At 53.0% G+C, this 22,894-nt stretch overlaps 7 protein-coding genes across 7 annotated transcripts; 3 read left to right on the plus strand and 4 right to left on the minus strand.

Moving 5' to 3' along the window:
* Nucleotides 1-4: 4 nt before the first annotated feature.
* BKA58DRAFT_9647 (uncharacterized protein) lies at nucleotides 5-1,859 on the plus strand. The gene is made up of 2 exons (XM_046176290.1): nucleotides 5-699; nucleotides 746-1,859. Exons 1-2 carry the CDS (start codon nucleotides 106-108, stop codon nucleotides 1,709-1,711), a joined length of 1,560 nt encoding a protein of 519 aa, XP_046030756.1. The 5' UTR covers nucleotides 5-105; the 3' UTR covers nucleotides 1,712-1,859.
* Nucleotides 1,860-3,416, plus strand: BKA58DRAFT_9645 (pigment biosynthesis protein Ayg1). Its single transcript, XM_046176289.1, has one exon. It carries the CDS (start codon nucleotides 2,007-2,009, stop codon nucleotides 3,216-3,218), a length of 1,212 nt encoding a protein of 403 aa, XP_046030757.1. The 5' UTR covers nucleotides 1,860-2,006; the 3' UTR covers nucleotides 3,219-3,416.
* A 457-nt stretch (nucleotides 3,417-3,873) lies between these two features.
* Nucleotides 3,874-5,031, minus strand: BKA58DRAFT_306451 (uncharacterized protein; the record flags this gene model as incomplete). Its single annotated transcript, XM_046167114.1, has 1 exon — nucleotides 3,874-5,031. The coding sequence occupies one exon, from the start codon at nucleotides 5,029-5,031 to the stop codon at nucleotides 3,874-3,876; it is 1,158 nt and encodes a 385-aa protein (XP_046030758.1).
* A 3,813-nt stretch (nucleotides 5,032-8,844) lies between these two features.
* On the minus strand, nucleotides 8,845-11,206 carry BKA58DRAFT_372327 (peptide transporter PTR2-A). The gene is made up of 4 exons (XM_046169117.1): nucleotides 11,059-11,206; nucleotides 10,788-11,006; nucleotides 9,695-10,735; nucleotides 8,845-9,640 (listed from the first exon to the last, which is right to left on the minus strand). Exons 1-4 carry the CDS (start codon nucleotides 11,083-11,085, stop codon nucleotides 9,041-9,043), a joined length of 1,887 nt encoding a protein of 628 aa, XP_046030759.1. The 5' UTR covers nucleotides 11,086-11,206; the 3' UTR covers nucleotides 8,845-9,040.
* Nucleotides 11,207-12,600: 1,394 nt separating this feature from the next.
* On the minus strand, nucleotides 12,601-14,888 carry BKA58DRAFT_425622 (signal transduction histidine kinase; the record flags this gene model as incomplete). The annotated part of the gene is made up of 3 exons (XM_046172936.1): nucleotides 14,284-14,888; nucleotides 13,799-14,193; nucleotides 12,601-12,679 (listed from the first exon to the last, which is right to left on the minus strand). The coding sequence occupies exons 1-3, from the start codon at nucleotides 14,521-14,523 to the stop codon at nucleotides 12,601-12,603; spliced, it is 714 nt and encodes a 237-aa protein (XP_046030760.1). The 5' UTR covers nucleotides 14,524-14,888.
* BKA58DRAFT_9750 (uncharacterized protein) lies at nucleotides 14,881-19,159 on the minus strand. The gene is made up of 6 exons (XM_046176311.1): nucleotides 18,051-19,159; nucleotides 17,878-18,003; nucleotides 17,699-17,830; nucleotides 17,086-17,652; nucleotides 16,852-17,038; nucleotides 14,881-16,802 (listed from the first exon to the last, which is right to left on the minus strand). Exons 1-6 carry the CDS (start codon nucleotides 18,717-18,719, stop codon nucleotides 15,238-15,240), a joined length of 3,246 nt encoding a protein of 1,081 aa, XP_046030761.1. The 5' UTR covers nucleotides 18,720-19,159; the 3' UTR covers nucleotides 14,881-15,237.
* Nucleotides 19,160-20,089: 930 nt separating this feature from the next.
* On the plus strand, nucleotides 20,090-22,203 carry BKA58DRAFT_415969 (uncharacterized protein). Its single transcript, XM_046172575.1, has 2 exons — nucleotides 20,090-20,486; nucleotides 20,552-22,203. Exons 1-2 carry the CDS (start codon nucleotides 20,424-20,426, stop codon nucleotides 21,866-21,868), a joined length of 1,380 nt encoding a protein of 459 aa, XP_046030762.1. The 5' UTR covers nucleotides 20,090-20,423; the 3' UTR covers nucleotides 21,869-22,203.
* Nucleotides 22,204-22,894: the final 691 nt, after the last annotated feature.

Below are 22,894 nucleotides of genomic sequence, written 5' to 3' on the forward strand. Positions count from 1 at the left end.
GTAGCCGTCAACAACTCTCACCATGATAACCATAATACCCCCGCGATGCCTTTCGATGGAGTGCGGTTGACCTCTTAATCTCTAATACTCTGTCACACTACCGTCATGATTGAAAACACGGTTCCCAAGTACCTGCTGATCAGGACGTGCATTCTTGGATTTCGCGCCATCACGCCCTTCAGCATTTTCTGGGTCTCTTTCAGCATCGCAGAGCCCCCACATACGGCCTTTCGTCGCTTTCTCCTCGCGTGGAGCATCATAGAGACTGCCTTCTGGCTGCTCGTCTACCTACCCCGCAAGCGCGCGCTTCAAGCCTCTGCGCAGCACCCGCCGCCCCTCGAGAAGGAGGAGAGGAAGGAACTCTTCTGGCGATGCTGGGATAAGATCCCTCACCCCGAGTACTACGTCAGCAGATGGTTTCTGGGCGCGAGACCAGGCGAAATACGACGCGAGAATGTGCGCGAGTTCTTTGCGTGGGCGCTGCTGAACCGCGGCACTGAGAGCGACGAAGAGCGGAGGAAGAGGCGACAGGCGCACCCAGCGGAAACCAATGCTGAGGACGACGAGCTGAACGAGTATGCGGATGGCATAGAGACGATGCTTGAGAGGAAGTTGGCGCCTGGCATGGGCAGCGCAAAGAGCTTGCGCTTGACTATCGACCAAGTCAACATGGCGCATCGGCCGTTTGTGTGGTACATGGTATGTCTGCTGGTCTTGAGATTATATGTGGTACTGACGGCGATAGATCGTGATGCTAGTCGATACCCTCACCGCCGCTCGTCTGCGCTACTACGGCTTCCTGCTGTTTCGCACCCACCTTCGTTCCTCGCTGGCTATCTTCCCACCGCGACTCGCCAACCTCACTACGCGCAACATCTCATCCGCGCCTGGTCTGAGTTACTGGTACAGACCACACACCTCGAGGACGCGACTACCGATCCTCTTCGTACACGGCATCGGCATCGGCCTGCACCCATATGTCGAGTTCTTCAACGAGATAAACAAGCATGATCCGCTTGCCGCACAAGATGGTCAGGTCGGCATTATTGCTGTGGAAATCATGCCTGTCAGCTTCCGCATCACTGGGGCGATTCCAGACAAAGACAACATCTGTCGCCAGATCAACATGATTCTGGAACGCCATGCTTTCGACAAAGTTGTACTCGCAAGTCACTCTTACGGCTCCGTCATCTCTACCTACCTTCTTCGGGACCCCATCACCGCTGCCAAAATCGGCCCGATGGTCTTCATCGACCCTGTTACATTCCTGTTACATCTTCCGGATGTGGCGTACAACTTTACAGCGCGTCGACCTAGAGGCGCGAACGAGCACCAGCTCTATTACTTCGCCTCGACCGACATGATGGTTGCGCAGACCCTGGCGCGCCAGTTCTTCTGGGCACAAAACATACTGTGGAAGGAGGATCTCAAAGACCGGGACGTAACTGTCAGCCTCGGAGGCAGGGATCTGATAGTGGACACCGAGACGATTGGGAAGTACCTAAATGGTGCTGACCTCAAGGGCGAGGACAGATCCTGGAAGGACTCGGAGTGGAGAGGCCACGGCACAGAGACGATTTGGTGGCCTACTGCAGACCACGCACAGGTGTTTGAGAGGCAGGACGGTAGGACGAGATTAGTGCATGTCCTGAGAGAGTACGTGAAGCGTAAAGCGGAGGAGGAAGAGGTACAAGAGTTTCCCGGGCAATAATGCATATCCTTGTACCTGCATTCAGGGTCTTGCCGCTTTGTCGCATTATCCAGGTAGATCAACGTCAGCTTCGTCGGTAGTTTAATCTACGTTTTGTCGATGCAGTCTACGGGAAGCCGTAATTCATTTTGCGGGGGTCCGTCCGGACGGGCCTGAAGCAATTGGCGAGCCGGCCCCGCCGATCCCGAAACGGCATGTATATACCACACATGCATGCGCGACAACGGCATACAAACAATTGGCAGTCCGCCTAGAAGACACCCTTGCATATTCCTTCGGTCGAAATATCTGCATCATGCCTAACGGAAACTGGATCCTCGGAGACCTCTTCACCAAGGAATATGGACATCGCGGCAGTATTCAGAAACTCTGGGAACAACGATGGAAGTTTCCCTGCACAAAAGGCGTCTACCCTTTCCATGATGGGAAGTTCGAAGATTTCGAACCGATCTTTAAGCATCTCATTGACAACAACATCAACGACCCGTACGATGATGCATACACAAATGCTTTCTTATCAACTGCGCAACGCCTAGCGAAAGAAGCTAAAGAGATGGAGAGCAAGGACAAAGAGGCAGCGAAGAAGCTATACCTAAACGCCAACGCCGTGTACAGATTAGCGCGATTCCCCTACATCGGCACAGAGCTAAAGAAGAGGGTCTTCGAAGAGCAAAAGGAAGTTTACTTCCGCGGCGCACAACTATGGGACATTCCTCTCGAAGAAGTCGTGATACCACACAAACAAGCCTCCAACGGTGACGGCACCTCAATACCCCTCTACATCCGCAAACCCACCGGCCCGGGCCCCTTCCCCACCGTCCTCCTCATCACCGGCCTAGACGGCCACCGCCCCGACAACACCGAGCGCACCCAAGAGCATCTGAACCGCGGCTGGGCAACTGTAATCTGCGACATACCCGGCACAACCGTCGACTGTCCCGCCAATAAGCGCGATCCGCTCTCCCCGGACCGCCTCTTCAGCAGCATTCTAGACTGGATCAAAGAGACATCATATCTAGACGAGAAGAAAGTCATAGCATGGGGTCTCTCAGCCGGCGGCTACTACGCCATCCGCCTCGCACACACGCACTCTTCCCGCCTCCTCGGCAGCGTCGGCCACGGTGCCGGTACACACCACTACATCGGTTCGGAATGGCTCTCCCAGATCTCCAAACACGAATACCCGTTCGGTCTCGAAGAAGCCTACATCCAGAAATACGGCTATTCGTCCTTCGAGGAGATGAAAGACAAATGCCAAGACGAATTCTCGCTCGTGAGTGGGAAAGGCGAGGGTGTGGCTGTTGTAGGGATGGGTATGAGCAGTTGTAGGTTGTTGCTTGTGAATGGCGTGTTAGATGGGTGTATGCCGGTTGAGGATAGTATGTTGCTGGCCGAGTATGGGAGTCCAAAGGAGATGCGGTTTATGCAGGGGAGGTTGCATATGGGGTATCCTGAGGCGAATGGGACGGTTTATCCGTGGATGGAGGGGGTTATGGGTGGCGTTTAGATGGGGAGTAGTATGCTGAGAATGTTCATTACGATTAATCAGATCTTTCGACATATGGAGCTTTGTCCGAGGCTCACTATATATGTCAAGACAGCTGCAAACCTCAACTACCTGCTCGCGTTAGGTTGGGACAAAAAGGAACGCAAACTCAAGATGGCCATAATAGTAACAAAGATCTTTGAGTATTCCAATCTTCAGGTGCATAATTATCAAACTGCTTTCCGCTGGCCAGCCATGATACTGCGTAGATCCTCGCGTACAGTGTCACGACCCGAACAATAAAGTGCTTGTTTGTCTCTCATGTCATCGATTCAACGCTGTGCAACATCGCTAACCTTGGAAGGCAGACACGCTGCACCTTTCCACCCAACAAGACATTTTTCACAGCGAGAAGACGACCCGGCAGATCAGGCCAAATATGTACTTTCGATCAAACCGAAATCTCTACGAACAATGCATACGCATCAACCATGCCCCATGCACTCATCGATGAGCTACTCACACCTCCCTCAACTCGTACAAAACAAATGCTAGAGGAACTCTGCAATCAAAGTCGTTCCAAATCTGAGCGCCTTATACACACCAAGACATCACATCACATCTATCAGAGCACGCAGAAATTAAAATTATCTTAACCTGCATTTTCTCATATTTCCTACCTCCTCCACTTACAATCCCCCGTCTTATGCTCATAAGCATTCTCATTACAGTGCCTTCTCGGATCCGTACTCTCAATACAAAACTCACACGGCACCGCGTTCGGACTACTCGAGCGCTTCGATCCCCCACGTCCATACCCCATGCTACCCTGTGTCTTCAGCAGCGCAGCCTGCTTAACAACGTGAACGCATTTTTGCGAATTATGACTGTACGCCATGTGTCGTGTCAAGGGGTCTTTGTCGCAATGTTCACAGTGCCAGACGCTCACACGGCAGTACGGTGCGGTGTGGTGATGGGAATCGCATTTCTCGCAGAAACGCGTGACGCCGTAGCCGCGGCCTTCTTTGATGGCGGTTTGACCCGCATCGCGGAGTTGCGCTTTGAGGTCTACGTAGTGGAGTTTGTTGAGCGGGGCTTTGGGGGGAGAGCAAAGCATGAGGAAGGCGGCGATCATGGTGCATACGATGTCGTTGCCGGCGTTGTGAAGGTATGGCTCTTCAATGTCATATCCGGAGAGGAGGTGTGCGAGGCGGATTCTGCGGGATGGATTGACGAGTCCGTGTTCTACGGCGAGGACTTGCGTGTCGATTGTTGCGACGATGGTGCCCAGTTCTTCAAGGTCGAGACCAAAGCGCGATTTTATGACTTCGTAGTCGTTTGAGACGGCGTGGCCGACGAAGATGACCGGACGAAGATTCCCGTATACGTCTCGCCGAGTGAAAAGATTGCGCAGCATCTCTTTCGCTTCATTTACGCTGACAAATGTTGTGCTTCCGAATTGAAAGGCATCTGGATGTCCTTCGCAGAGGTCTTTATTGGTGAGATGTGCGTGCGGTTTGATGCGCACATGGTAATTCTCCATGCTGGTGAGAATACTCCATGGTGATGCGGTAATTGGCTGTGGGACGGAACGCGGATCGAGAACAGAAATTCCGAGTTCCGTGATGAAATGGTCATCGTGCTCGTACCACTCGGCATCAGAAGCCACGATGACAGCATCTTGGAGTGCTGCAGCTGCAACGGCACTGCCAAGCGGAATCTCGCTGCCTGGTCGCCTCATCCAATATTGAAGGATGGCTGACTGCGTGAGACCTTGGTATAATTCGGCCTCGATAAGACGTTTCAACTCTCTTGGTAAGACTGGGTGAGACATGTCTGGCGTATATGTGTCTTCCGTGATTTCTGACAACCAAGCAGGTATTGAAATTGGTGTGTAGGAGTATTCGGTAGTCGAAACGGAGGGAAGAGAAGGGAAGTCTTTCAAATAAGCTGAAACCGCCGTTGTGTAGGCATAGGCGAAATCTGAGTAGTGAATGGCGTTGTAGAGCTGATCCGCTTCGAGCTCGGTTAAGGTTTGAATCATCGTAAGAGCCATGATGTCTGAGTATCGGTCCTTGCTGCAATGGTTAATTGTAGAGTGTGAGTGCTAATGGGAAGTTGGTTGTAGAGATGAGACTACTGTGAGAGACCAAGCGCAAGATATACATACTGGAACCGAAAGCGTGATCTTGATGCCTGAAGGCGGCAGACTTTCGGTACCATGGCTGCACACTTCGACTACGGTTTTCGCAACGTATACCACCAATAAGGTATCTACACTTGCAAGCAGCACTGCAACATCGCGATGATACTCTCATTCATTTTCCACGCGTCTGTTTGGCCAGTTGCAAGTATGCGCCGAGGGAGGCGAGTAGTGTGTCACAGCCAATTGGAACACTTCTGACTAATTGTTGCAGTAAGAATGACTGGAGCATGGAGCCATGCGATGGATGACTACAACCTAGGTCTCTTTAGAACATATATCAGAACACATCGTAGCCATGGTGCTGGCTGCTACTTCAATCAGTCGTGCCAGTCTGGGCCGCACCAAAATTGGCGCATTTTGCTGCAGTTTGCTTGACGTAAACTGAAGCGACATGTTGCCGCCCCTGAAACCGAACCCTTTTGAAGCCACATCCCTAAGAAACAGCACTTCTAATAGAGACCTTGGATACCCTATCGTGTAGAAGTATTTGATGGTGTCTAGTTTCCCGCTTTCGAGTAGGAAGCGAAACCAGGAGACGGCAGAGTCGTCAACATTGGATGAACATGGCATCTCAAGACCCACTGTTAAAACAGGTTAGGATAGTGTTTCTCTAACAGTTTTGCCAGTAACGTCCTTCTTGCTTCGCCGTCGTCGTCGTTGTCGTCGTCGCCACCCCACCACATCTCTACTTCAAGGTGATTCCTCTCTCTCATTAGCCGGCTAGTGATGCTAAGACGACTAAGACTCTTTTTCAGAACCTCTGGTAGGGTTTGCAGAAAAAACATGGTATACCGCGTAGTATTTTCGAGAACCAGCTCACTGCGAGACCAAAGGTACTGGAAAGACTGGCTTGGGTTGACAATCCGATGGTAATATATACTGGAATGCGCAACTTCGTTGTAGTAATTGATCCATTCATGTTTGTTGGCCTCAAGTGTTCTTTTCGCCTCTATACTCAATACCTTTGGCAACTAGAAGCAAGGGTGTCGACATGGAGAAGATCTTGTATGTCAACAAAATTTCAGAGTGGGGTTACCGGCGACGTGAGCGTCCATTGGGATCATTTCAAGACACATCGTAGAGTTCGTCTGTGGTTTCCCCTTCTTCTACTTCTGGAGGATGCAGTAGATCGGAGGTATCGAACCATTCTTCTATTTCAAGTCAGTCTACTCCAGTGGTGATGGACGAGGCTCTCTCTATACGCTTGCTGCTCTCTGTGTCCGGCTTGTTGTACCCTGAATCTTGAAGTTCCACATCTTCAGAATTGGTGTGTCGAAAAATTGCTCTTGGCTCGAGCGGATATTCATAGATCATATCGCGAATTTCCTGCGGAAGGTCGTGCAGCCGAAAGCTACGCGTTGTCAGTTTTGACACCACGATACTTAGAGTGGAGCACTGACATATCCATGTGCACGGAGGTATCATCACGCTCCGACGGCAATTCTTCCGCTATCTCTCTGGGCATTACTGTCGGTATGTGTGAAAACGTTCGCGAAAATGGGATGGCGAAGCGCTCGCGGACTGAGGGATTGGTACTAGCGCGGCGCGCTAAGAGAAACCATGGAGGTCTCATCAACGCTCGGGCTTCTGCCTTTTCCAAGGTTACCTCCGCGCTTGAGCTTGGTGAGTCTTTTCACAAGTAACGTTGACTCCGTCACGCAGTTATGACCATCGCGCGGACGCATAAGCTTGAGCATTCTGCATGCTTTTATACTCCTTCTACCACTACGTAAACTTACCTCAAGAACATGGTTCTACTTAACGCAATGCTGTTTTCTTGGGGAGATTGGTATTTGAACAGTAGGCAGTTCGTTCCAAATACAACATGGCTGTATACCTTTTGATTTAGATCTAGCGTCCTGCCTGTATGCTAAATACCAGCAAGACCACGGAGAGCCTTTACAGGGAGTAACGCAGCCGCTGTACTGGGCTATTACCCGCGACCTCGTGATCTTCACAACGCGGGACGCCCTTAAGTCTCGCCATACCCGAGATGACAGTGAGGTAGGGGATATAAGTTCCTCAACCCCAATCAGTAATAACCGATCCACCTCTTCTATCCCTCTATGAGTGTACCCCTCCAGTTTTATACCTCTGAAAAAGCTGTTACCTGTATCTTTGGGTGCAAACTTCTAGTCGGTGTAGTCTTTGTTAAAGAATCTCACGATGTCCAAGCGCCCGTCCTGAAGCATCCCGCATAGATAGTCTGAAGCCTCATTCCAGTTCCAATCCATCTCTTCAAGCGTGCTTGGTATCTCAATCGCCACCGTACGTAAGCTGAGAATATTATCTGAGATCCAGTTCGTCAATAAGGACCCGCCTCTAGGTTGCTCTTGACTCCACTTCGTTTCATAAACTGCACTTGAGAGTTCATGGGGGATTCTCAGCCGGCGAACGCATGATTTCAGCGAGTCTGGAGGATCTTTCAGGAAGAATATGGACCCGCCGTGATTGCGGTGGAGGACGAACTCGCAGCTAGACCATAGATCAATGAGAGCTGGACTTGGTGATCTGACGCGGTGTAAATGTATGGATGCCGACAGAAGTCTCTCATAATGTTTCTTGGTGGAGGTCAGTACCCTTTTGTACTTCCACGTTCGTAGCTTTCGACACGGCGAGTAACGGCGTTGCTCTTGGGATTTTGAAGGCCAAGATGACAGTGTTTCCATCATTACGAGGGCTACCCTCAATCGAGAGTTTGGTATCTTGCAAGAACTTGTCTTCTTCTATGAATTCCTCAGAGCCGTCAGATCGATCGTCATCATCCTGGATATCTTCTGTGATGGCGTCAGCATCAGGACCGCCTGTAGAGCATGTTTTATACCTGGCTGCAGCTCGAGATTGGGTAAGCGGTACGTAGATAATTGCTCCCACAAGCTATTGTGCCAGAGAATGACATTCGGTTCGAGCGCAAACTCATAGATATAATTGCGAAGCTCTAGTGGAAGGTCCTGTAATCGGAAGCTAAGTGCTGTCAGTTTCAGCAACGAAGAAGTCAGGTATCAAGAGTGCGTACATTTCCAGATGTGCGGCAGCTTCGCCGCGGGAAGTTGGCAGTTCAATAGTCGACGTTCGAGGCTTTGCGGTCGTGATCAAGGCTGTTCTATATAGATCGGAAGATGAGCGCTAGTGCTGTGTAAATGTAAGCTGGATCCGAGGGTTCTACCAAGGGCATTTTAGCAAGATGCGCTAAGACACGATTAACAAGTATGCGACAACTCCTCCGTGTGTCGCGACAATTTGTGACACTCTTAGCGTTTTGAAGAGAATGAGACCCTTCTTCATATGGTGAAATTATTACATAAAAAGCATGGCACGTAGATGCAAAGGATCTAATCATACGGAACAGCAACGCCAAGATTGTCATGAACCATGCCGACATGGGTAACTCGGCCGACTTTTGTTCACTCATACATCACAAGAAAGCAGCGAAGTAGTCCGTTTGAATTGAGTGTTTGGCATTAAAGTAAGTAAACTAGCCATGACCAGTAGCCGACGCATCCAGCGAGCGACACACATAACCACATAACTAGCGTCCTAAGCGCGGTAACCAATAGGTTTGAGGGGTATATCGTTGAACGGTGATTCGATAAGCGAACCACAACATCATGCATCAACACATCGCGATGTAAACCGCTTACATCTTCTCCTGAGCGGCAAGGCTCGCGCGCCTCTCTTGGTTAACGCTCTGGCGCCTCTCGACGTCAGCAGCCTGTTCTTCCGTGCCAAGGTGACCGGTGGGCAACAAGTTGAGCGCGTCTTCGTTCTTGTCCATGGTGCGGTAGGCGAAGTGGAAGGCAATACCAGTGACGAAAGAGATGATGGCTACACTTGCGTAGTTCCAGACGATGTGGGGATCGGCGGTCAGAGGAGTGAAAGCCTGAGCGAGGGCGGCGGAGAAAGCGGTGGTGAAGAGCTGGACGGACTGGACGAGCGACCTCATGTTCTTGGGCGCTTTGGTGAAAGCGTACTCAAGAGTGGTGACGGAAGCGAAGATCTCCGAGATGGCAATGAGAACGTAGACACCGGTGACGGTCCAGACGGTGAAGTCAGCCTTGTAATCAGGGTCCTTGGTCTCGTAGTAGCCGGAGTTCTTGTAGATGAAGTGCTGGAGAACCGCAGCCCAGACCATGGCGAAGGCTCCGAGGATGAAACCCGCGGTAATCTTCTTAATGGGTGTGAAGCGGATACCTCGCTTGCGGAGGAAGGGGTAGACAAGCGAATCCATGATTGGCACCTACAGCTCGATTAGCATTCGTTCCGGGATATTGGAATTTGGGGGGATACTCACGATAATGATGATAGCGATAGGGTCCAAGTTGGAAAGGATGTCGTTGGGAACACCACCGAGCTGCATCGTGGCGCACATCTGGGTTAAGTTGGAGTCCATCTGACGGTATGCAAGCCAGAAAATGGGGACCCAGAAGAAGACGGAGCAGGCAGCGAAACCACGAGCAACCTCATCAACCCAGGCGTCATCGAAGTTGTACCACTTTGGTGCGGCCGAGCCAAGGACGGAAGGCTTGACAGCGGTCCACATAGTTCCATCGTTCCAGTTCCTGTAGGTCTTGACGGGGTTGATGCTCATTCCACGTCCAAGAGCCTTGAAGAGAAGCTTGAAAGCAGGGCCCATGACGTTGCCGCTCGGTGGGCGGAGAATATAGAACTTCTTGCAGAAAATGAGAACGGGAAGAGCGATAATGAACATGATGGTAGGGATCAGGTAAGCGAGCCAGAAACCGACGTATCGCTCGGCGTAGACCATGCTGATTTGACCAACGAGGGCACCGATGTTGATGAAGAAGTAGAACCAGTTGTAAATACGGGTGACAGTGACGGCGGGGTCGACAATGACGCGCTCAGTACCGCGTGTCTCAACGCGCATCTTCTCCTGGGGAACTTGTTCAGCGATAAGAGGGGCAATGTTGGGCTTGAAAGTTCCAGTTCCGAGACCCATGATGATGAGTCCAAGAATAAAAACACCAAGGGCGGTGTTGGAGTTGGCCAGGACGGATGGTGCAGCAGAGGCAACGAGGATCAAGTGACCGATTTCAGCGACCAAGACCGAGTATAGAATGGTCTTGAAACGACCGAGGTAGGTGTCAGCAATCCAGGCTCCGAAAAGAGGGCAGACGTAAACCCAGAAAGCGTTGAATGTAGTCAAGCTGAAAGCAACCTGCTTGCCCATGTTGAGGGCACCGGGTTGAGCGTTCTCATCATCAGGGTCGAGTGCGGCTCCAGTGGGGGTAGTGAGCGGCTTAGCGATGTAGTTGGAGTACACAGCAACAGTTCCGTAGTAACTCATACGCTCGACAAGCTCAACGAAAGCGATCTGAAATCAAGTCAGTGTTTGTCTCACGTGCTCTGTAAATGCGAATGCGTACAGTGAAGATTTTCCATGGGATCCTAGCGGGCACACGGCGAAGCGTGGCGAGCTCCTCGTCGGTGGGAAAGTCATCGGCCTCGTTGAGGTAACTGTCCTGGAGCGTAGCCTTGCCCTCAGAGTGGAGGTAGGCGGGCGCGGAAGTGGTGTGCATCTCGGGGTGCTTGCGCGTAGGGTCGCCAGAGGCATCAATAAGAGCGGGGTCCAAGCCGACAGCTTGCTGTAGGGGTAGTTAGCAAGCATGCAGTACAACTCGAAGAGAGTATGCTCACGACTTCACCGGCGTCACCAACAGGCATGATGGGCGTGCACCTGAGTCGTTTGACAATGAAGGTGGACCGTGGTTGAGTGACAGTGAGAGCAGCCGGGCGATTGTTTATGGGGTGCGGCGAGGAGAAGAGAGACCCTGACGAGTAAAGAGAATGGGGTGGTGGTGCATTTAATTTGAGCACGCGAATCACGGGTCCAGCGTCGTGCTCTACAGCTTCAGGCCCGATAAGGAAGGCGCGCACACCGACACAGGGATAGGCACCGTATCGACTCCTTCACCACCGCGTTGCCATCAGCAAACGCATTGCCACCGCGGCTGTTGTGCCCGGAAAGGCATTCGGCGCGTGCGCGATGGGTGCTGCACGATGCTCTTTTCGCACCGCATCGCCGAGGCGTCCTGGACTACTCAAGCCTCGCCAAGTTGCTAACCACCACTGGCAAGCAGCGAGACAAGAAGAGCTTGCTGGTTCCAAGATAACAATTACCTGTGGCGCCCCAGTCGCATGCCATCGACTAACCTCCTGCCTAAAGCAGGTGGTCGCGGGGTAGCGATAGTCGTCCCCAAGACATGCCCAGAGCCACTAGCAGGCGCCTCCAACGACTCTGGTCTTGGAGGCCCAGCCCATGGCCCATGCATTCCTCAGTCGCGGTATCAGCGACCTTGCTCTTTTCGAGTGCAAACGCGGTTATCTGCGGGTGATGGCGTTGGTGTAGCGTCGATACAAGCGTTCTGGAAGACAATCGCAGCGATTGATTCGGACAAGACGTCGAGGATGCTGGCGGGATGCAGGCCAGACGTTCCCACCAACAACCACGCTGTGGGGCCGCCTGCAGATAGACAAGATAATGGCTCGAAGCTTGGGATACGGACAACGGCTTAGCCAATCGCGCCATAAGGCCAAGACCACCTCCGAACGCTACCATTCGCTCCTCCGAGGGCCATCCTTCCAGGGCTATCGTCGAGGCGGGTCTTCCGAATGTTCTCTGCGTTGCCCAAGACCTGGGCAACGGACCCCGATCGTATTTGCGGCCACGGTAATTGCACGCTCAGGGGACGGACATGCGACACCACAACATCGGGTACCGGCATCAAGAATTTTGAGCGACGAGACAAGCCTCGGCCAGCGGATATGAAGACGCCGTGGCAGCGGTTGAGGCTTCCTGCCCAGACGCGGTATGCAAGGGCTTATTCAAGCCACCCTTTGAGATACGGGCTCAGTGGTGTGCGGTAATCATACGGCGCATTGGAGTGGTGTCGCGCCTATCCTCGACGGACCTGGTCAGATGCGCGGTCCTTTTTCGCAAATAGAGCGCATCGACGGTGATGAGGTTGATAGGGTAAAAGACGGGGATTGGGGGAACTCAAGATCGACATGTCGCCTAAATTAAGCTTGATGAAGACCTCGGCCGGCAAGCGCGACGCCGCACGTGAGCAGGTACTCTACCGTTACGGTTCCGGGTTTATTGAAACGCTTCAGCACGCCAGAACCACGGATAAGCGTCCGCGGTGTTGGCAGTTGGTCCCAAGCTTTTTGCCGTCGCTTCTATGACGCGGCGCGGAGCTTATTGATTTTGCAGACCCTTTCATCATGAACACGCAGCACCCGCACGTTATTGCCAGGGCTCTCTACATCTGTCAAGAGGCGGGCTCAGCCGAGACATAGTCAGCACCGTATACCGACTTCAGGGCTACCTCGGTGCAAAACGGCTAAAGCCTGCTAGGAGGACACGAGGAGTAGTGCATGGTCCGTTTATCGACTACGCTGGTACTCTCCATGTGCTCGGTACCACGCGCCTGTCAGAGCGCTGAGTCTAGCCAAGGCCATGGTGAGGTAACAGAAAGGTTCGCACCTTCCCAACGCTGAGGTAGTAGCTACGGCTGAATCCCGCCCCGTCTGACCCCGCCGCCTGTCGCTTCCCCATCCGTTCTCAAACTCGACAATCTCCACCACCAGCGCCGGACACTCGTATGCGCGTGTTACAGCACATGGCACGCCTAATGACAATTCTTAATTCCCACGTAACGCCAAGTAGATGATCAGACATTGGGATTCCTTACCTCCAATCTTTAGTGGCAGCAACAGCGGCCTGAGCTACCCGCAATGTCTCACAGCAGACATCATTGGCTCACTTGAATGCATACACTAATCGCTTCGACTGTTATCACGCCGGGAGCCAGTACAGGAGAGTACTCTTGAGCGTACGATTGTCGCGCGCAGACTGTACCGAGTGGTGCAAGTATGCGTGAGATCCTCGGCACCAACATGACTAACATCTTTTGGTACAGTTTGCGGATATACGAGTCACACGAGTATCTGCATTGCGCAGTGTTGAAGAACATATACTGCACACGTTGCATGAAGTTTACCGATTGGAGCTTTCTGCACCTCATACGACTACTACAGTCTGCTTTCCATTTCGCATCAGCACCTGTCCACAGCAAAAAGCACCACTCACTCTCAAAACCCTACAACTGTAAGGTCTGAACGTATGTGAATCGTATATAAGATCTAGGATCAGGCAAGGGTTGTATACAACCCTGCACGGACCATCCACGGCCACGTGACAACCATTTCTCAAAACACCCTCCCACTCTCCTGCAATGCCCTCACCCTCTCCGGCGTAACAACACTCAAACTAACCGCCCCGCCAATAACAATCCCAAGCAACAACACCACAAACAACCACAGCACCTCCACCCTCCCATCCCCATCCCTCCTCCCCTTCCCCCCCGGCGCATACGGCCCCACCATCTTCTTCAACGGCACCACCCCGTTCCTCTGCGCATACTCATACCCCCTCTTCATGCCAGGCAACCCGTCGATACTAAGCTGACTCTTCCACGCCCAGTAGTAGTCCATTGATTCTTTCTCGTCGCCGGCTTGGTATTTAGCGTCTTTCTTTCTGAAGTGTTCGTTGAGGATGTCGCGGTGGCCGACGAAGTCGTAGTAGGGGACGCTGAAGCCGCAGGATGTGCCGCATTGGTGCACATTTACCATGATGATGCTGCGGGAGCCGGGGATAGTTTCGACCTTATGCTCAGAAATGAAGGCCTCATATTCGGGAGTGCCATTCTCGATGGCGCGGCCTTCGCCCCATATACGCACGATTTTCGGGGGGCCGGTAAAGGCCATGAACTATGCCAACAGTCAACGCCGTCTCCATTTCCATTTCCCCAAATCCGAAGTGTTTCTCTCCGATCTTCTCTGGGAATTAGGTCGTCTTACCATGACGCAAATCCGGCCATTCCCCGGCTCATGCAGATGCGCATGTGTTTCTACCCCACTCCCGGTAAGATCCATGTACCAAAAGGTTCGTTCATCCAGAACACCAAAGTTCTGGCCTCCTTTCGGTGAGATGTTGATGTGGCCGTCGCCTGAGAGGGGTGCGGTGCCCACCCAGAGCATTTGCTGTTCTTTGATCCATGGGATGAGGCTGGAGGGGATGGTTTCGTAGAAGACGCCCATTTTGGTGATGGGACGAATGTTTTCTTTGGAGGGGATCGGGGGGTATTGTGATAGCAGATGGGTTTTGTTAATGGTGATGATGGTAATGTTGGTGTCGGTAGTGATTGAGCGTCCAGTAACCAAGAAACCCGCAACCCTCAAGTTAAACAACAAGTACCGTCCACAAACGACGCTCTTCCAAAGTGGTGAAACCAAGACTTAAATCTCACCTCCCTATGATTCACAACTTGGACTGTTCAACAATCCTATCGTACGACAGTATCAATCCGCGGCCGGTATCGGCGTTGCGTAAGCCTGCTGGTCTATGCCGCGTTTGAGTTGCCTTTGCACAGATCAAGCTTCTCGTGCTCACTTCAACCTGTTGATCGCAGGGCGTGTCTTGATGTAGATGGCGATGTATGGAGATGCGGGTATCCGAAGGGTTCGGCTAGTGGGTAGTTGCAGCGGGGTATGCGATTGGGGTAAGCCGAGGGTCTTGGTGCTCTGACGTGGCGTGATTGGTTCAGTGGGCAGTATGGGGTAAGTAATGATTAGGGTATCGCTGTAGATAATTTGGATGTGTATATATACGGTGCATATGATGCATACGCGGTATAGCGCTGCAGAGACGCGGCCGTGGTATACCATACTCGAGGGTATGTATGTTTACATGGCACACCCTTCAAAACTCCAATACATCCCCTAACTCTCGACTATATAATCCAATTGAAGCCATCATTTCTTCGGCAGCTCCCGAAACACCTCCTTGAAGATCTTTTTGCTATTGTACAAGTTCACTAACCTCAGACGCTCGTTGTCCAAATGCGCGCTATCACTTGCTTGACCGCACGGCAGATGCGCGGCTGGAGCGTTGAACTCTTTCTCCAAGAATCTGATACTGGGAATAGAGCCGCCTTCCCGGATGTAAAGTGGCTTGCGAGACGCTGTTTCGCTTTGAGTGTGATCAGGCGTCGAGGTGCCCGATAATGGGACAGGCCCTGCGAGAGCCGGATCGGATGAGTTGGCTAGGGTGTTTGATGTCGCTGGGGCAGGCTTGTCTTTAGTTGTAGGTGTTGAAGGCTCGGCTGCCGCTCGTGATAATGGCGAGAAGTAGTCGGGCGGCTGGACTACAGATGTACTCTCTCTTCTCTGTCCAAGAGTTGGACCCCATACTGACATGATGGCGCACTCAAGCGTCTGGAAGATTTCGTTGTTGAAGTCACCGAGCCAAGGCTCAGCTTGGTGGTCGATTGTCACTTTGAGCTGGTTCTTTGAGTCAAGCTCTTCAAACTCAGATTGCATAAAGGACTTCAGACTCTCTGCTACATCGCCCGCTTCTTGGTTAGGCACCAGCCGTATGGAAAGGGCAGCCTTAGCAAGACGAGGGATGATAGTCGAGTTATCAGGACCAGAAGTCTGGAAGCGATGGATGGTGAGCGAAGCCTCTCGCCATCTGCGCATTAGTGACTGTGCTAGCTCTCCTGCGTCGCCAAGATCTGGATTACCACGTAAAAGTGTCTCGGTGATTTCAGTATAGAGCTCCTCCTCATCCTCTGTTAGGGGTAGAATGGGGTCGTAGAAACCTGGTATTTGAACCTTGCCATGACGCGCAGTCAGTCGTGAGAGCAGCATGACAAGATCCTTGAGCGGTTCGTCTAGCAAAGCACTTCCATCCACACCACTGTGCAAGTCAGGATGCTTACTCTCAATCTGCACAGTAGCATGTATGACTCCTCGGAGTCCGTAAGTCAAGCAAGGTACGTGGTCGTCGAGCCAATAGCTGTTGGCCAGAAGAATCCAGTCAACATCACCAATAAGATCTTTCCTGGCTTGTATAGCCTTTTCAAAACCGCGTGAGCCACTCTCCTCTTCACCTTCTATGAGGAAGATAATGTCGGAATCCAGGCGCTGTTCGTTTGCAAGCTCATGAGCTGCGTAGATGGCAGCCATAATCGGGCCTTTGTTGTCAGACGTCCCGCGACCATATAAATAGCCTCCCTCCCCCGTCAGTTCGAAGGGATCGTGTTTCCACTTGCGGTGTTCGTTTTCCGCAGGGATAACATCGTAGTGTCCGTAGAACAGAATTTTCTTACGTGAGGCCGCTGTAGCCGGGTTGCCGCGGAATTTCGCAAACACAATTGGGTTGTACTCGCTTGTGTTGATCATCTCGGTAACAGCGCCAAAATTCTGGAAGACGGAACGCAAGTAAGACGCCCCTCTACGACAGTCAGCGCGATATTTGGGCAGCGACGATACGGTCCGAAAAGAAACGAACTGTCTCAATGACTCCACCATGAGATCTGCACAACGCATTAGTTGGGCAAATCAAAGTTTCGGATGTGTACAAACCGTTGTTACTTCTGCGTGAGACGGCGTTGGGCTCCGCACAATCTCTGACTTCCCAGATAACCACAGTATTGTCATTGCCGCCGGTAACGAGGGTTGGCTTATCGTTGTATCTGGTAAACGCGGAAGCGAGGATTAGGCCGTCGTGTGCCTTGAAGGACGTGATGGTTTCGTAGTGCTCGTTGAATTTCTATCTTCATTAGTCATTGTTCTTACAAAGCAGTAAAGGAGACTCACCTGCATGACGCCTGTTTTACCACCAGCGTACAGAACGCCGGCACCCAATGTTAGAGTATGAACGTCGCCGGTGGTCGCTTTCAGACTTCGCACTAGTTGCCTGGTTTCGAGATCCCACACGTTGACCTCGCCGTCGAATCGCCCACTGTACAGGAAGGAGCCCTCTCTGGCGAGTGAGAGTATAGATTCACCTTCCTCCCTCCCATCTTCCAATGTGTAAAGGCTTGTGATGGCACCGCGCTGCGTAGGATCTATGCGCCACAGCAAGATACGCCCGTCTCCTCCACCTGAGACTAGAATCTCCTCGGATGGCGCCTCCGGTATTATCCCGCTGCCCAGGAGCATACAATGTACGTATCCGTAGTGGGCGAATTGGCAGATGTCATGGCTGTCGATTTGCAGTTCTTGCCCCCCTACTGCGTCGCGTGGTCTCGTGTCTGCCCCGCTGGGCTTCGGGGTCTGCGCGCCGCCAGGTCCAAGCGAGTCGAAGAATTTGTTCTTTCGCTCTGCAGGGTGCGATGACAGACTCGGGGTCGGTCTAGTGTCTTTCTCCTTCAGATCATACCACTGCTACTGTCAGCCCACGCGCATTCTATTTGGTCTTCGTTCCTACTTGTATGCTTGTGTTCTGGGCTCCGAGGTAGACGGTACGATGTTGGGAAGAGTATGCGACGCAGAAGATGTCCCCGATGTCGTATGGCGACCAGAGAGCGTACAGGTGTCTGAAGGTCGACGTGCACCAGACCTAACAACTCAGCATACACCCACGATGAACGTTCCAGACTCTCTCACATTGACGATCGGATCTGCTGCGCTTGAGAACAGCCACTTGCGGTCATGCGACAGACACAAGCCGAGTACACTGCCCTTGTGTGCATGTATGACGCTGCGTCGCTCGTAGGTATCGAGGCTGAACACCTGCACGTCATGAGCCTGGGACCTCTGGAGCTCGCTAAGACACGTACTAGGATCTCCCCTCCCTGAGTACCGGCGAAGATGTACTGTGATGACACTGCTAACGCGAGGATCGATTTGTCGTGCTTCATTCGATGCGCGAGGGCAGGCGTTCGATTGACATCTGGGCCAGACTTCTCTGCGCCCTGCGTCTCCGGGATGCCGTCACTATGCGGAGGCGCTGCTGCTGGCATGGTCAGCCCGGCTTGGTGTTGTATCTCTGGAGTGAGTGCATGGTCGCGTGTAAAGGTTTCGCGACATGGTGGGAGCGATGACGGCACCTTCAGGGTCCAGGGCCAAAAGCGCCGGCTGCGGGGCCCTGATGCATCACCGATGGACGCAGCAACTCGACTAGACGTACCTCTTAGTCCTACACCTAGAGATGTCTTCACTTCCTGCGATGTAAGCGACGCTGACAAGATGCACATGGTCCCTCTCTCTGCTGAGCTACAGCCTGCGAGGAGATGGAATGGAAAGATGACAGAAGAAGAAAGTCCCGCGCTGTGCGATAGCGGTGCCTCCCTTACCGTGCTCGAAAGAGGCAGCCGTTGATCGGCTTCATCTACCTCGTTCAGCGTAATATCTGAGGACGTTTCGTCGTCGCTCGAGCCTTGCTGCTCGCACTGAGTAACAAGCTCACCGCTCCTACATGGCGAGCGATCTCGCTGCAATGACGCCATATCTCAAGTTGGGAGTGTGCTTCACAGTAAGCTGAGGTCACGGAATAGCATCGCTGCTTGCTTTTTCTCGATGGCCATATCAGCATATCTCACAGCAAGCGCAGAGTGGTGCCAACATATGTGCACCAGCGTGCAGTCGACGTATGCACGTATGGTACACTTGGCGGCGCGCTGTCAATCATGCAGTCGCTCCCTAGTCTGCGAGCTCTGAATGATAGATAGTTCACCGTTCGCGGGCCCGAATACGTGGTCGCACCGTAGAGAGCGGCTTCCGACGTTGAGCTACCAATTGTAAATGACGCGGTTGGGGTGGCCCGCCTCGAGTCGCTCCAGCTGCTAAGGAGACTTAGGACAGCCTCACGGGAACATGCATATCAGGGCGCGGGAGGCTGGAGGCTGCCGCATGCAGGTCGAAGAGATAGAGTGATGATCGTCGGTGTGCATTCTGGAACACTCTGCCGCCAAGTTTGAGGATTGCGAAGCGCGGCCGAAGATTGGACAGGATGGGAAGTCGGCAAGCAAAGATGCCTGTGTAGAGTGTAAATGCCACCAGTAGCCTTGATCGGCTGCGGTTAATGAATCGTTGATAATGCCTCACCAGCACCACCAGGGAGTGCCTTCCTGTCTGCGTTGAAAACGTGGGAAAAGTGGGTAGAGAAAAAGGAGCGTGGGGCCCAACCAAACTACAGCCACACTGATGGCGATGACCAAGACTGTCAAACCTCCGACAGCCACGAAATGACGCAGCTTGCGTAATGTGTTCAGATTTTGAACATTCTCAGCTCGACGTTGACAGTCTTTTGGAGTCTCGGCCACGATGATAGAGCGCACCGCCACAGACGCCACAGCAGCACCGCCACGGCTCGCGCGGTAAGGGCAACCTTCCCAGCTGAAGGCTACCAGAGGCTGAACCTAGAGCCGATCATGCCAACTGGACAATGATTGACAATCTCGATTCCAGCCGGCTCCAGATTGGGGTTTGGGCAGCAACAGTCGGGTTACGCCTGCCAGGGCCTGCATCGTTGCATCAGCACGCGTGAGAACTGAGGCTGCCGAAAATTAGTTGTCCAGTCGCTGTCACGACACGTTCACGATGGCTGCAGTAATCAAGCAAGACGGCCATCCGCACCAATGGCAGGCGAAGCCGGGGCCTCAGTGCTGCAGCGTCTCGCTGCCCGCATAGCCGGCGCCAGGGAAGCGCCTCCAGTTACATGGCGACACGCGCTGCGACTATGCCAGGACTGCACTGGTTGAGTCTTCACGCCGCAGCCCACGAACCAGGGCGAGACGTCACAGACAAGCGATGCGAAGTATGCGGGCAGTCTCGTGAATGGCTTTGCTGCAGGTCGCTTCGGCCACTCTGGGCGCTCCCCGCTCTCCACCACCATCATGGGCTGCGTGTCGCGGTCGGTAGAAATCGCCTCATTCCGCGCGTAGTGTTCCGACAATAGCGCCGTCAGGAGTGACTCTGAAATTCCTTATAGTCGCAGCCTGGCCGCGACGACTTGGTGATCCAGGTGGGACCTTGTGGAGTTGCGCCAGCTGCCGTTTCCGCGAGCACTGACTGATACATGCTCACCGCCGCCTTTTAGGCCCAGGACACAAGTACCATTCTCACCGCAACGCAGCCTCAAGGTCACACAAAACCCCTCTTGCCGCGCGCTGTGCAGCTGCTGCAGGAACACAACGCCCTAAGACGTCACCATGGCCGTCGGACTCGGAGAGACTATCACTGTCATCAACAAGAGCGGAAAGGTCGTGAGCAGTGTGAGTGCCCGATAAGCTCGCTAGCCCCCCGATAAGCCCCGTACTCGTACTGACGACCCGCCCAGAGCAAGCACATTGTCAACGTCTTCAAGGAGGCCAAGGCCGCCTACCGCGAGCGCAAGGCGGAGATCAAGGCGGAGCGCGATGCCGCCGTGAAGGAGAAGGAGCTCGCCAAGGGCGTCAAGGCCATCCGCCTGGATGACGACGACGCCCGCTCCCAGGTCTCGCATCGCTCCAAGGCGTCCAAAGCCCACACACATCGCTCCAAGGCGCACCATGACCGGCCCGCCATGGAGCGCGGCTACAGCGACAGCTTCTATGCCAACGACAGCCCGCGGAGCAGCAAACACCGCTTTGAAGCCGACCTCGCCGGCGACGCACACAACAAGGAGATTGCGAGGAGGAATTCCGACCAGGCCGTCCAGCGCTCATCGCAAAGCAGCAAGTCGCGATCCAAGTCAGTCGACATGGACCTTTGCTACGGCGACGTGCCCCCGCCCCTGCCCGACAAGAAGTACAACGACGTCGAGCTGAAAGAGAAGGCTTCCAAGATCGAGTTGCTCTTGGACGAGGCCAACTGCTTACAACACACGGCCACAGCCATGATCGAGAACCTGCAGAAGAACCCCGAAGCGCTTGCCGCTGTATCACTCACACTCGCCGAGATCAGTGCTATCGTCGGCAAGATGGGACCTGGTGTCCTTATGACGCTCAAGGGCAGCTTCCCCGCAGTTGCAGCTCTGCTCCTCAGCCCCCAGTTCATGATCGCTGGAGGTGTCGCTGTTGGTGTCACCATCGTCGCACTCGGTGGATACAAGATCATCAAGAAGATGCAAGTCCAGAAGGAAGTCGACGCACCCCTGCCCGAGCCGCAAATGGCGATACCCATGCGTGCCGCTACCATGCCCATCGAAGACTCCAACAACCAGCTCGACGAGCTCGAGCCCCAGGAGCTCAGCCGTGTAGAGATGTGGCGCCGCGGCATCGCAGACGTCGAGGCCAACAGCTCCGGCACCAGCGTTGATGGCGAATTCATCACACCCGAAGCCTCCCGTACCCTTTGCGCCGCCGGCGTACTTGACGAAGACGACCTCAAATCTCGCCGCAGCACCCGATCCAAGAAGCACAGCAGCGAATCAAAACACAAGCACCACCGCGCACCAAAGTCTGAAGTCAGCGTCAAGACCAGCAAGACCTCCGACTCAAAACGTCCCTCCAGCAAGGTTGCCTCAAGTAAAGTCGCTTCAAGCAAAGTCGCCTCCAGCAAATCCGGCAAGGAGAGCAGCAAAGAAAGCAGCAAAGAAAGTAGCAAGACTAAGAAGAAGGAGAAAGAACCTTCTGGCCTCAAGATGTTGTTCCGCGCCCACACCGTCGCCGTCTAATCCCCCACGGCCCCCAACCAAATCTCCTCTATCATAGCGTTTGGCGTTTCCTTCGTCCTCATCATCCTTTATCATCGTACATCAGCATTTAGCGTTGCTTTGCTTCCTCACGTTTATACCATCTAGACGACATTACATGGGCATATCAAGATCCCGTCGTTGGCCGCTTGCTTGCTTGCTTTGGAGTCTTCTGGGTTCGTTCGGCGCAGGGGCGAACATTATGGGTCATGACTATCGCGAGTACTACGAAGATCCTTTTCATGCTGCTTTCATGTAACGCATACGTATCAATTACACATTTACGGACTCGAGAACGAATTAATTATGTTAACAGTTATTCCTTACAGTTACTCCCGTTCCTGCCGCTCTTACACCTATCCCCTTCATCGATCCCACCTCGATCATCACGCACATCCTCTTAAACCTCTCTCCTCCCTATTCCGCACTTCCAAAACTCGCCCTGAGTACTATCAGACCAACATCTACCCCTTCCTCATCCAAAGATCTAGCCTCTCCCCTGTCCCTCTCTTCCCTTCATATGAGACACTCACCGATCCCGTCGACCCAAAACATCGCGCCTTTGTCTTTTACAATGCCCATTGAACATGCCCACCCATGCATTAAGCCCGTGCTCGAGCGCGCAATGAGCAACGGAGACCGCGTTGGCAGCAAACCAACATAAGCAAGCAACGACAATTATATACATAAGAAGATCATCAACGGAAAAGCAAGGACTCGACAGAAGAGAAAGACTACGTAAAGGAATCTATAAACAAAAATCGTAGTACATAGTAGGAACGGGAAGGCGTATCATAAACTATCAAGACATCTGCTGTGACGGCCGCTCGATGTCGCTGTACTGATAAGGCCATGCCAACCAGCATAGCGGTATCATGTCTTCATAACTGCAAAATCTGCAGCTCAATTAGAGATTATCTCCTAGAGTCTCAAGCTCTTATTTGGATTCGCCATCAGGTGTCGCCCCAGCATCAGTATTGACTTCATCGTCAGCGCCGGTTCCGGTCT

Source organism: Alternaria rosae, assembly GCF_020736505.1.
Source record: "Alternaria rosae strain MPI-PUGE-AT-0040 chromosome Unknown BKA58scaffold_1, whole genome shotgun sequence".
Taxonomy (NCBI): domain Eukaryota; kingdom Fungi; phylum Ascomycota; class Dothideomycetes; order Pleosporales; family Pleosporaceae; genus Alternaria; species Alternaria rosae.

Bases quoted from the DNA above. Each gene is read 5' to 3' on its own strand.
- BKA58DRAFT_9647 (XM_046176290.1), top strand. From the start codon at position 106: ATGATTGAAAACACGGTTCCCAAGTACCTGCTGATCAGGACGTGCATT. The intron at 700-745 runs GTATGTCTGCTG...TGACGGCGATAG, and splicing joins GGCCGTTTGTGTGGTACATG to ATCGTGATGCTAGTCGATAC.
- BKA58DRAFT_9645 (XM_046176289.1), top strand. From the start codon at position 2,007: ATGCCTAACGGAAACTGGATCCTCGGAGACCTCTTCACCAAGGAATAT.
- BKA58DRAFT_372327 (XM_046169117.1), bottom strand. From the start codon at position 11,085: ATGCCTGTTGGTGACGCCGGTGAAGTC. The intron at 11,007-11,058 runs GTGAGCATACTC...CTACCCCTACAG, and splicing joins TTGGTGACGCCGGTGAAGTC to CAAGCTGTCGGCTTGGACCC. The intron at 10,736-10,787 runs GTACGCATTCGC...ACTTGATTTCAG, and splicing joins TCCCATGGAAAATCTTCACT to ATCGCTTTCGTTGAGCTTGT.
- BKA58DRAFT_9750 (XM_046176311.1), bottom strand. From the start codon at position 18,719: ATGGCGTCATTGCAGCGAGATCGCTCGCCATGTAGGAGCGGTGAGCTT. The intron at 17,831-17,877 runs GTGAGAGAGTCT...CTGAGTTGTTAG, and splicing joins CAGCAGATCCGATCGTCAAT to GTCTGGTGCACGTCGACCTT. The intron at 17,653-17,698 runs GTAGGAACGAAG...TGACAGTAGCAG, and splicing joins CCCAGAACACAAGCATACAA to TGGTATGATCTGAAGGAGAA.
- BKA58DRAFT_415969 (XM_046172575.1), top strand. From the start codon at position 20,424: ATGGCCGTCGGACTCGGAGAGACTATCACTGTCATCAACAAGAGCGGA. The intron at 20,487-20,551 runs GTGAGTGCCCGA...CGACCCGCCCAG, and splicing joins GCGGAAAGGTCGTGAGCAGT to AGCAAGCACATTGTCAACGT.